The sequence below is a fragment of the Apus apus genome, chromosome 6, assembly GCF_020740795.1.
Source record: "Apus apus isolate bApuApu2 chromosome 6, bApuApu2.pri.cur, whole genome shotgun sequence".
In the NCBI taxonomy this organism is placed as follows: Eukaryota; Metazoa; Chordata; class Aves; order Apodiformes; family Apodidae; genus Apus; species Apus apus.
This window is the reverse complement of record NC_067287.1, coordinates 19406708-19419821: the sequence shown is the minus strand read 5'-3', so window position 1 is coordinate 19419821 and position 13114 is coordinate 19406708. Positions and strand designations below refer to the sequence as shown.

Genomic DNA, 13114 nt, shown 5'->3' with positions numbered 1-13114 from the left:
ATGCTAGATTTTTTCTGAATAGAATGCTAAGGAAATTGTTGTCAAAGACCTTTTCAAACCCTCAGAATGTACTCCATCTCCTTTTCAGAGAAGACAATAAATAAGGGGCCCAAAGTACTTACATGGTTCTAAAGCAGCAATATACCGATTACTATAGAGATATATCTCTTTTATGGTACACCTACAAACAGCACTGCAGTCATGCTTTAGTCAGCACTACATTACAGTATGGGATACAGATTTTAGTTTAGCTTTCAAGATAGAAACTGAAAGTGGAAAGCAGCTTGCCTATTACAGCAGCATTGCAAAAAGCAGCAGCCAAGATTAGGTCAGGAAGTTTTTAAAATAATTACTTTCTGAACCTTGACAACATCTCACAGATTCAAACAATTCTGCTTCACTTACAACCAGACCACTTTGAGCTTCTAACATTTATTTATTTGTTTGTTTCCAAGGTGATTATCTGAGAGTAGTTGAACAGCTCTTAGTTTAATTAACATTTTTAATAAACCCTGAAATTTTGTGATTGGCCAGGAGGCCACTAACAGCTGTTGAAATAAGAACTTAAAGGACAGAAGGAGCAAAGAGCAGAACAGACATAAGCAGGAATATGGCACCAAGAGAAACTGCCATTTTGGTTTTGCTTTTGATTTCCTTTTACTCCTACGTGTGAAAGTGTTAAATAATGGAAATGATATTGTTTTTACTTTCTCAGAGCTGCGTGGATGTCAGTATAAAAATGTTTTGTAATATAAAAGGAAATATTATATCCAAACATATCCATTATTTTTCAGTACAGCTATATCACCTAAAAAATCAACAAAGTGCTAAATATCATTTTAGTTCCACTAATTCAGTGGAATCTGGATGTAATTTTTTCTAGTGCATATGTAGTCAGGCACAATAAGTCAATCAGTTCAAAAAACAGAACGTTGTAAATCAAAGCAAAACAATCTGTGATGATTATTGTTTGCCAATACTGCAAAAAAAACCCAAACCAAAACAAGATCCTTAAATTTTAGTCTACTCTGTAGTTTATTGCTATTCATAATTCCTTTGATCTACTTATTTATGAGCATTTCATGAATGAAAAACACTTACAAGAATGTTGGATGAAAGCAAAAGCATCATAAATAGCAGTGGAAATATTTGCAAAAGCAGTCCCACTGGAAGCTACTTTAAAAGACCCTTTAATTTACAAAAGCAATAGTGAAAGGATATTTCTGAAACAGAGCAAAGGACTGCTGTATGTAAAGATTAATTAAGCAAACTCAAATTAACTCTAATATTAGCAGCTTAGTATCATCCACTATGAATCACAACATGCTGATACAATGGAACTTATTCACAAACAAGTCAAAGCCTAAATTCTGCAGAGTATCAAAGGACTTCGAATTATGAATATTTTAAAATAAATATATGACTTATCAAATAAATTTTTCCTTACAAAATATAAGACAGAATACTATGCATTAAAGTATATTTTTAACCTCAAAGCAGCATGATACCACTATGATGTTGTAAATACTATGGCAATATTCAATAGGTGAGAAGTAAATTATACCGAAGCTGGGGACTTTTTGGTCCAAAATCAGTACCTTATTTAATAGACTCCTGAACTTTGCTTATTACTGATAAGATGAGAATAAGTTTAAGTTTCTCAGGGCAGACAATCATAGATATCTAGGGAGGCAGTGAATTTCTGAGCATAAATTAAAGAGCTATGGTAAGATGGAGTTGGGACAGATCTTGTGGTTAGTTTTCTCTTTGCACCTCTATACTTGGAAGTGTGGGCGTAAGTAAAAGCAGAACTGATCTCTGAATGTTTCACCAGCCAAATACCAGGTTTGTATCAGCTTTTTTAACCAAATGATGCTCACATGCTTTGACTGTAGAAATTAAATTAATTTCATGCTTAATGGTGCTTCAAGTACTGCATATTAATCTCCAAAATAACTAAATACTTCTACAAGTAACGAAGAAAATAAGTTCTAAGAAAAAAATAAGAAGAACAAAAACATGATTATCATGAGCTTGCAAGTTACCTCCATTATAAGCTAAAATACAACAGTATGAAATTTATCCAAAACAGCTAGCAGCCTTTAATTATCAACACAATTTGCAGATGGACACATACATAAGCTTCTGCCGAGAATCATAGCTCCCATTACAGATTCTGTCTTTCTTCTAAAGGAAAGAAAACCCTTCAAAAATAGAATCCTGAAAACTTTACCATCAAGGCGGCTGAAAGGTACAAAGCATGCACTACAAAATATTATTACAGTATCATGGAAAAGCATCTGAACCACAGAAATCTTGGGGCTGCCGATCTCGCCTGACCATGCCGTGATGCGAGTCTTGTGACTCGGCAGAGAGCAGCTGTGCATGTTTGTACTTTATTGCAATGAATGGGACAGGATCATAGCTGAGGAGCATGCAGGCCAGTCAATATCCATTAAAAAGTGATTATATAGTATAAACATATAGATGTATAACTTGCTTAGGTAACCTGTGTAAAATTGGTGACACGATAATCTGCCTCGCCAAAAGGCACCAGAGCTGCCCGCTTGACTGATCCAGCTTGATTCTACTCCTGTGAGAAGTAAGAACGGTAGGAAATGAAGTTCAGGACACAGCACCTCTGCTTTTTTGCACTGAATACTGCTTAAAGTAAAATATATGTTATTAAGGTGACTGCAATAACATTAGGAGTTCCCATATTTTTCAAGGCACTTAAAACTGTTTTGTAACCTGGTATATCTCTGTGTAATTACTAACCTAGAAGTTATGCTTTGCATAAAAATCTCATTATTACACAGCTATACATGCACTACAAAATTTTCTACAGAAACCATCCCCATATTATTTAGGGACCTAAAAAGGAAAAAAAAAAGTTTATAGCTTCTATGCTGGATAGTAGTAATGCAGCTCAGGTCTAGGGACCTTTACATATAGGACAACAGGCTCAGCACAGTGGCCTCATATTTGTTTGTGACCCTACTTCCATGGTAAAATTTTATTTAGGGTTTGTTTTTGTTCTCTAATTCCCTTATTGCACTGTATATCCCCGCTACCATTTCACTGGACACAATTTTCCCATAACTAATTCTATTTAGGTTTCAGGCAATTTTCTAGAAAATTCCTTGTAAATTCACACCTACTAGCATGTACAATATTGTATGTATTGTTTCTAGAAAGGCATAATCTAGTTAACATTTGCATCAAAATACTGGAGAAGATGTATGTTATAAAAATAATTCACCAAACATCTATACAAAGAATTAAAACTTGCTAATAAATGATAACTATTTTGTAGAAAATCAGCTTATTCACCTATACCACAGTTAATACCTTAATGTATGGGTGTACATAGAGAAAAGCAAGAGGACACAGACACACACTTATTAACATCGGGCTATCTTGTCCGGGGTGTCCTCACAGAACATGGATGCCTAAGCTGCCTTTCAGATTGATTGACACATAATTGAATGTGGTTTTGTGGCAATCTCTAACTTCAGTTCTCTTGATTTATGGTATAAGCTATGAAGTGACTGGCAGATCAACACTTGGCAACAACAGAATCATATACATGGAAAAACATGAGAAGGCAGAAATACAAAGCATGTTATGGCATGACAAAAAAGAGGAAGTCTTGAACTAAAAGCCATTTGTACTCACTTTCTTAATTTAAAAAAATGCAGTCTTTTGCTATGGATCATTTTCAGTACAAGAGTGTTGGTCCTGTGACTAATAAGCTGTCACTCTTCTCTATATCAAAAACCACGGTGGATAAGAAAATTAGTAAAATTAGAAGAGTAGGAACTAGGACTAAGATTAAAAAAAAACTTTTGTGATTAAAATTTATTTGGCATTTAGGCACTTTAAGAAGTATGCTCACAACGTCTTTGCTTAACTCCTGTGTCTCTCTTGAAGGTGCCAGAAATTTGTAAACACTTCCCTTTAGTTGTTCAACTTCTGCAAAAGAAGAAATTTTCGTCCTGAATATGTTCAGAAGAGTTTCAGGTGCGACCAGCCAAAACTGCTTGGCACTAGCTCATTCCTGACTGAATATGCATTTCTTTGTCTTCTCGCCTGATCAGTTTGCAGTTCCTGAAGCATGATTAACACTCACATTTACATGATTAAGTGCCTCCAAGAATAAAATGAGAAAACTGTTTTCAATATTGTATCTGGAGGAAAAAGCCTTTCTTTTATGGTGGAAGCTTAATGAATGGAACCTATGTTTTGAATGTGGGATAATCTGCTTTAAAATTTTCCCTACAGGAATTCAAACTAATATTTTTGTCACCTTGCAGAATAACCAGTTAGGGTCCTTCCACCAGGAAAAAGAAAAAATTTGCTAAGGAAAACAGTCGGCAGTCATGTTATCCTATTATACACTGAAGAAATAGATGCACTGTTGTCATTGTGGTCATATTCAGTCCTGGTAACCACCAGCCTACAGGTTTGAATAATGTACTCCCTCCAGCTCTTCTACTGACATAAGGGTCTTGTGTGGGAAATAGCTTAAGACTGAATGGACTATAAAAAGTAGCAAAAGGGAGAGTCTTGGTGATCAGGAAATTCATATGGGAAATTCAAATTCCGTTCCCTATTTCAAGGCAGTTTCTGCATTTTAGCCACTGACTACTGACTGTTAAAAACTGTTATAAACAGGTTTTGTAGCAGGAAAACATTTTGTTCTCAGAACAGATGCCTTAATTGTTAGACACTACCAAAAGCCATGTTCCTTTTTGCTACCACTGTTCAGAGAATCACAAATTATTTTCTGCACAACAATTGTAGTTTCAGCATAAGAAGTGGAGAATACTCCACTAGTACAGAACAGCCCTGTGATTACATTTTTAAAAACAGACTTCATCAGCTAATTAATCTAATAATCACTAATGAAAATATTTAAATTACTTCTTTCTCGGTAATTTTAGTATTTAAACTAGTAGAATCCAATTACACTTTACAATTACTTTTTGCAGAGAAGTTGCCAATTAAAAATTATCAGACCTATAATGTATTTTGATAAAACTTCAATTAATATCTATATAACTTCATAACTTTTAAAAAAGAGCAAGCATGGGAAAAGTATATAGGACAATTTAAAGCCCTGTTTGCAACTACTGGAAGTAGTGGTAGTATCAGAATTGATAACACCATCAGAAAGAATCTGATATGGGTGGGAGTTCAAAATAAGAAGCAAAGACAGGAGAGTTCTCCTGAGTGCAAACTTGTGATTGTAGTGGGACCTCACAGTCAAGATCTCAGACTGTAGCTGTATCGGAAGATTTTCTTTTAGTGTTATTCATACATTAATATAACCTGAAACATCCCTGCCAGTTACAATATATCTGCAGAATAAACTTAACAGTATCTTCTTCACGCTTTTCAATTGAGACATTTAGAATGTTTTATGAAACATAATATTTTTAGGCTAACAGCACCCTTGAAACTGATAAAACCACTAACTTTATAGACAAACACAGAATGACAGATGGGCATTTCTTACTCCACCAAAATAGCACCAAATATTTTGTGAAGAACTACCAAGTATTCTGTTTCCTAGCACTGAATTTGAACTTCAGGCACTTTATTCCCAAACTGTCTGTATATCCTTTGGCTATCACTCATTGCTAAGCAGGGAAAAGACTCAAAGTGAGGGATGGACTTGAACATGTTCAGTGGAAAAAATGAACAAACCCAGCAGGACCAGGCCTCTACCAAGAAATGATAGAAAAAGACAGAAAAATAACCTGTGCCATGACTGTCATATGCAGTACTTATGGATGATCTCACTGAAAGGTGGAAGTTCATGAGATTAGCAGTAGAATTTGCTGCCCCTTTGGCAGCAGCAAGTTTTTAAACAGTTAAAAGAGGGATGCTAGAGCAATGGAACAGCAGAACAATGGAAGGGCAGAATAATGCACTAGCCCTGTGTGGTGTAAAGGTGCCTGAAGGGTACTTTTCTTATCCTATGCACAAAGACATAATAGAATCAACCAGAATCCTACATTCAGACCAAGAAACCTCTGTATAATCATCCTCTTCACTACGCAGAACAATTAAAGGTTAAACTACAACTTCTGCTTTGTTTTGCACCCAAGTCACGATTTTGAATTATAAGATAAAAACTAGTATAAACAAGCTGCAAAAAAGAACTCTTTTTAAAAGAACAATAAAGACATTTCTGATAAGAAACAAGAAAATATGACTAAATATGTGATGCAGTCTGTACAAAAAAGGATGCCAGGGTGAGAATTACTAGAATCTTAACCATATTTACAACCTCAGATTCAAGCATGAGGAAACCACTTAGGAAAGCCTTTGTGTTAGTTTATGTCTACACCGTGGCATGCAGTACTGATGAAAAATACCCACACTGATACAGAATGAATTAGCAACAGTACTAAGCATAGCACAGACTTAATCCACTTGAGGTGCTATGCCCCTGCCATGTACCACGTGCACTTGGGCAGGACAGAGCACTGGGTTAACACAACAATAATGGCTTTGGCATCCACTGTAACTCGCTAAGTGCTTGCTCAGATTTGTCCATTTGGCACCACATCGTGCCAGAAAGACGTGCATTTTATTACGGTCACAGTAGGGAAGAGATTGAAATATCTTAAAGCTTTAAAAATCACAATGGGCAGCTCTATGAAAGGAACTTATACTGAGATATGAAGTTCATAACCTTTTAACTATAAGGCTATTACTTCACTTCTTCAGCAGTTCTGCTTATACCAGGTGGATTAGTAGTGATTTATATAAAAATAGCTTAGTGATGCAGTATTCAAATGTACTTTTTATGTATCTAAATATATTTTTACCATATCAAAAAGGTGAAAAGCATCACAGTCAACTGTTAATTTGACAGGAGGCACTCCAGAAAGCATAAAGAGAGTAAATAAACTACACTGATGAAATAAGCATGGAGAAACTTGCACAATGCCCATGCATTTTCTAAGACTTTTGGTATCCAGGGCTATTAAATTGCTTCATTTTCTTCTTAAAGATTTAACTAAATAAAATAGAAAAACAGGTGTTAATTTTTCTAAAAAGTTGTGTTAGGCATCTCTGTTATTACTGAAAATGTACTACCACCTCATTCAAAACCCGCAACCTTACATTCATTTGCCTTAAATATTACAAGTTTGTATACACTGTTATACAGGAATTAAACAGAGATTTTCATTCAACATTAGTGACTGTTGGAAAACAAACAAACAAACATCAGAGTATTTTAAATCTAGAAAAAAATCTTACCTCTTTGCTTTCTTCCAGGTCTGACTCGCTGCTGAACTCCTCTGTATTTAAATTTTCAAAATCTGATTCCCCAACAGCAATGGGCACTGTCACAGTAAGACTCGGGTTGTTTATGAATGACATGTAATCACTTTCATCAACAACATATTTTTCCACACTGCTGCCTATGCCACTGGTAGTTCCATTCCCTTCTTTTAGATAGGCAAGGTTTTTACCTATTTCTACTATTGTGTGGTTGGAAATACAGCTGTCTTTTTTGTTGTTTAGGTCTTCAAGAGGTTTGATTTCATCTAAAACTTTCTGCTTTCTCACACAGGCTTTTTGGATAAATTCGCGGGCTTTTCTCTTCACATAATCTATTCCCTTCTGAATCCTTGCCACAGCAATCTGTAGATTGTTCATTTCATTATCATCATCTGTAGCAGCAAGGTTGTCTGAACTAAATGAGCTCAGCAACAAGGCCAAAAAGAGGTTGAGTACCTAAAAGACAGTAAAGAGAAAATGTACTGGATCTCTTATTTTTAAGTCACAAAAGTAATTAAATGCTTTTATGCTGGATTGTTCAATATGACAATTTTTATTTCACAGCTAGCACTTTATTTCAACCCACTTTACTGCTATTCTTTCCAGTCCATAATCCCTATCCCCCATATTACAACTTCCCAGACTCCTTTTTAGCTTAACTTGACTAATATAGGTGAAAATCTGAGCTGTTTCTTTACTTTGTCCTTCACACTAAAAGTAAAGCAGGTCTGCTCCTCAAAATGAAGAATGACGTAAGGAGGCAGTATAATATATGATGTAGTAATTTATGCAAGCTATATCACTGTTGTCGTCATAGGCAAAGGGAATGCAGACTCCAGCCTTCTACAGTTCAACAGGCCATAGTGTCAGTGTCTCTAATTCATAATATATCAGTCTATTTTTGTTTTGGGTAGGAAAAGTAGCTAAGAGATAAAGAGTCCACAGATGTGATACAACTCCATTTTAGGAAACTATTTTAGACTTTCTTGTGTGGCATTTTACAAACACAGAAGAGAAAATTGGACTATGTGTAATTATGACACATTACATGCAAAACTGATTTTAAATCATATTTAAATTACAATTGTCAAGACTTCCTGTTTAAACTTGCAGAGTCAATTAGAACGTATACCACAGGAGTCTCACATTAGTCCAGTTAAACTTGGTACTTACGCCTGCGGATAAGCGTATTTATAAAATTCGTGGATGACACCAAAACCAGAAGGGATGCTAGTACTCAACAAGAGCAAACTACAGTTAGGCATAACCATGGTAAATTGGTGAAGTGATTAAAAATCTATATGGCATTTAATTCTGCAGTGCTAGTATGGAAAGACTGGTTATGAAAAAATGCATATACAGAAGGTATGAAAACTGGCAAGGCAGAAACACTGCAGAAAAGGGCATATAGGCTGCATCAGGTAAGCAATGCTGGTACGGAAATTTAATGTGTAATATTAGAAGGGATGTGGAGTGTTAGACATGGAATTCTAACCCCCACATAATTATTCCTCATTATTCGGTACTTGTGTGTCTATCCAAAGTGATACTAAGAAGGAATTCAGAGGCCAGTAGCAAAAGGGATAAGTAGTTCAGAAATCATCACCTGTGCGAAAAAATTGAACAGCTAGGCTTCTTTTGGTTCAGAAAAAAAGAGACTGAAAGTGGAAAGAGCAAGGCTTGAAGTAATATAAAAGTTGCCATGGAGACCAACTGTGTTCCATCACCACTGAGACAAGTTTAATTGGCTATAATAGGTGATTTAAGTTGGAATTATTTTTAAAAGGTATTTTTTCTTATAAGCATAATCCAGCACTGAACTTACTAAAGAGCTTATCAGCTTACTGAAGATTTAAAAGAAAAAGTAGATAAACATTTCTCATAAATAATTAAAGGTATATTTGAACCTTGTTTAGAGAAAAGGCAAATTAATTACATTATCTCCTAAAGTCCTTCTCCAGCCTTCATCTCTGATTTCTACATCATTAAAAAATGGGAAATACTTTCTAATGGTTTTTGGAATTCCCCCCTGATTACATACCACTAGGTTTCCAATCACCATGACCATCATGAAGACCGTAAGGCACATGGTTTGGCCTGCAACCTCCATACAATCCCACATTGTTTCTATCCATTCTCCACACAGCACTCGGAATACAATCAAGAAAGAGTGGAAAAAGTCATGCATGTGCCAGCGTGGGAGTTCACAGTCGCTAGAGATCTTGCAGACACATTCCTTGTAGCTTTTCCCAAACAGCTGCATCCCAACCACAGCGAAAATGAACACAATGATGGCCAGAACCAGGGTCAGATTCCCCAGAGCTCCCACTGAGTTGCCAATAATCTTAATCAGCATATTTAGTGTTGGCCAAGATTTTGCCAATTTGAAAACTCGAAGCTGCAAAACAGAAGAATAGTATACAGTTATTCATGTCACTAACTGTAATGAAATTATTGCTATAGGTTTCATAGTTCATATGTCTAAATCATGTTTCATGTAACCTTTAGAAACTTTAGTTACAAAATTTATGTTTCGAGTTCTTTGTACAACACTAGACATCAGCAGTCTTAAGTCTTGATTCAAGTAATAACAAGCCAAAAATACTGTCTCTGTGCTCATTTCAATTACATTGCAATTATCACAAAGTTTTTAGTTTAGACTTCACTGCTTCTGGTGATTCCAGACATCTATAAGCCAATTTTACTTGCTTGGCAAGTTGGACAAAAGAGTCTTTCTCCTTTAGTTACCTCTATGAGAATATTACTAAAAATAAACCAGCACATATGAAATGTGATCAATTTAACAGGATTGTTAAATGTCTAGACACTTCCAGATCTCTTTCATCTTAACTGGCAGAGAGATGGAAGAAATGGTTTTCCTAGAAAGAGAAATTAGTTGAGTTGTTCATGATAGGCATAAAAGTTACAAGTATCTCTAACAATACCTTTTCTGTCATTTAAAATAAGCATAACGTGTATTGCAGCTTGTCATGCAACACTGAGAAAAACAGACAAAGGAAAGTGTTATATTTAAGTACAACTTGAAACACACAAAAAAAATTATTTTCAAAGTTTCAGCAAGTGTTCAGACAATTGAAAGAGGAGAATACTAAAAGCAATCTAAATCTAAATATTATTTCATGGGATGAGACATTAATGAAATATACAGATGCAAACTTAAAAACAGAATTCTATCACTGATGGAGAAGTAATTTCAGAAAGATATTAGACTTTAGGCAAAATACAATACGATGCTATACACAGAACCTGCAAACAGATTAATTTAAACCCCCCTTTTTCAAAGGGAGTTTATTTACCTTTTATTTAAAGTTAAATATTTTTTGCTTTATTTAAGGCAAAAGCTAGGAACTCTAGCTTCATGTCTCTTACTGTGTAGGTCCTTTTAGAAAGAGAATTTGCAAATCAACTTGCATGCTAGCCTAGTCTTCAGCAAGACCAAAGTTTTTCAAGTTCCTATTCATGACAGAGATATTTAATGACCGATGGAGATACTGTAGGGACTTGCAAACATAAAAAATGTAAGACAGTAGATGGACCCTTGAAGGCTGGTAGTGATGGAAAATCCCTATCCAAACCAAAATATTCTAAGCAAACCAATTTTAGCCAAATATATAATGTACAAATGAAAAATACACAACATACATGGACAAATACAAAATATAACATAGAAACTTATTTTATTTAGTGTATTTACCAATCGGAATGATCGAAGGACAGATAATCCTTCTACATTTGCAAGGCCAAGCTCCATTAAACTAAGACTCACAATAAAACCATCAAAAATATTCCATCCCTCTTGGAAATAATAATAAGGATCCATGGCAATTATCTTAAGAAACATTTCTGCTGTGAAAATTCCAGTAAACACCTGCAAGCAAAATACAATTTCTTATTCCAGTTAAATGAGATGATATTTTAAAAACAAAACTAACAGAGTAACTTTTGATACAATATCTTCAGCAAACAACCCACGATCAATCTGAATAGCTTCTCTATATTGTTATACATTTGGTTTAGGAATTAAATTCAGATTTGAAGCTTACATATGCATCACAATGTTTAGTCTTCAAACAAAAAAATGTAAATGGTATTTTTTCCTTTTATTTTTTTAATCTACCCTACTGATATGCATTCATAAATACTGAGCTTCAGAATGTCTTCTGACTTTAATGCTAGGTTTTTCCTCCTTAGATCTCATCTTTGCCCCTGGGACATCTTTTTGCTTCTTGGGATAAAGATACATTTATGAGAGGGATAATTATTTTATTAAGAAAAAAAATTATACTGAAAGCTGAGCAGAACTATTCTGCTTTATGATGACCCGTGGAAGGCACTGTCATGCCATTTCCCTATTTCCAGTGGAGTTGCAGGATATCTGACATGTTTACTGCATCTTTCCCCTCTACAATTCCCTGAACACCCAGGACCTCAGAAGGTGCTAGTGAGGAGCGAAACAGATGTGGGAAGGGAACTGAAAGTTCTTATAATTTTTAAGTATACATACGAGGAAAAGTATTAGATAGATTCCTTTAACCAGCTTCAATGATAGAAGCCAAAGTTTTTAAAAATCAAAATGTGTGTTGACTCAATAAATTTCACTATCTTTTGCTCCATAAAGAAAGAGTGTCAAAATCAATCCACAAATGTCAACAAAAATTGACTCCTCAGTACAGTTTAAATTCAACCATACCAAGCCTATAAATATCTAGTCAACATTTTCTTTAAAGCATACGTACATAGGTCATAGAAGAATTATTTAAGAAAAAATACATTTGACATAGATGGTACATCATGACAGACTTACAAGGTTTCCCACTGAAAGCACACCGCTAAACTGGTCCGTCATTGGATAGTGCTCCATAGCCATGAACAGGGTGTTCAGGACAATACAGATAGTAATGGCCAGATCCACAAATGGGTCCATCACAATCAAATTTACAATATGTTTAACTTTCAGCCAGGGAGTACAGCAGTCCCAGATCAAACAAGTGTTAGCAAATTTATACCAACATGGTGGGCATTTCTGTCTGGATTCTTCCAGTTCTAGAGAGAAAAATGAAAACATTTTAAACATATTTCTCTATTGCAGTATCAATGGGATGTTTCCTTGAGGCTTAAATGCTATTTTCCAAGATACTGTTGATAAACTTTGTTGATATTGTAGACCTTTTGAAACCAAAGCTACTATCATCAAAATAAATTACAAATAAAAGCAATCTGTCCCATTATGTTTTAAATTTTATTAAAAGTAATTCTAAATATTCAATTAATAAAATAACCATTCACAAGCAAATACTACATAGGATGCAAAGTAGAAATTAGTCTTGAAATTTTGTATAGAGGCTGGGGAATGAGTGATTTGAGATGAGCCCTGCAGAGAAAGAATTGAGGGTGTTGGTGGCTAAAATACTGAGTATGAGCCAGCAGTGGGCACTCAGAGCCCAGAAAGCCAGTCTCACCCTAGGCTTCATCAAAAGAGGTGTGGCTGGCAGGTTGAGGGAATTGATTGTCCCCCTCCACTCTGCTTTCACAAGACCCTCACCTGGAGTACTGTGTTAAAGACATATAACTGTAAGAGAAGGTCAAAGGAAGGCCATGAGGATGATTGGAGGGCTGGACCATCTCCGATATGAGGACAGGCTGAGAGGGTTGGTTTGTTTCAGCCTAGAGAAGGCTCTGGGGGAGATTTTACAGCAGCCTTCCAGTACCTGAAGAGGGCCTGATAGGATGAGGCATAATTGTTTTAAACTGAAAGAGGGCAGATTTAGATCAGATATTAGGAAGAAATCCT

General features: G+C 35.3%; 1 protein-coding gene across 9 annotated transcripts in view; it reads right to left on the bottom strand.

The window, feature by feature from the left end:
• Positions 1–13114, bottom strand: part of LOC127386252 (sodium channel protein type 2 subunit alpha) — a 79109-nt gene that overhangs the window by 21512 nt on the left and 44483 nt on the right. For all 9 annotated transcript variants that reach the window (XM_051622985.1, XM_051622990.1, XM_051622993.1 and 6 more), the window contains exons 14-17: positions 12128–12366; positions 11018–11191; positions 9344–9700; positions 7279–7758 (exon numbers count right to left, since the gene is read on the bottom strand). In XM_051622985.1, the coding sequence (XP_051478945.1) occupies positions 7279–7758; positions 9344–9700; positions 11018–11191; positions 12128–12366 (1250 nt within the window). The remainder of the gene's footprint in view (positions 1–7278; positions 7759–9343; positions 9701–11017; positions 11192–12127; positions 12367–13114) is intronic.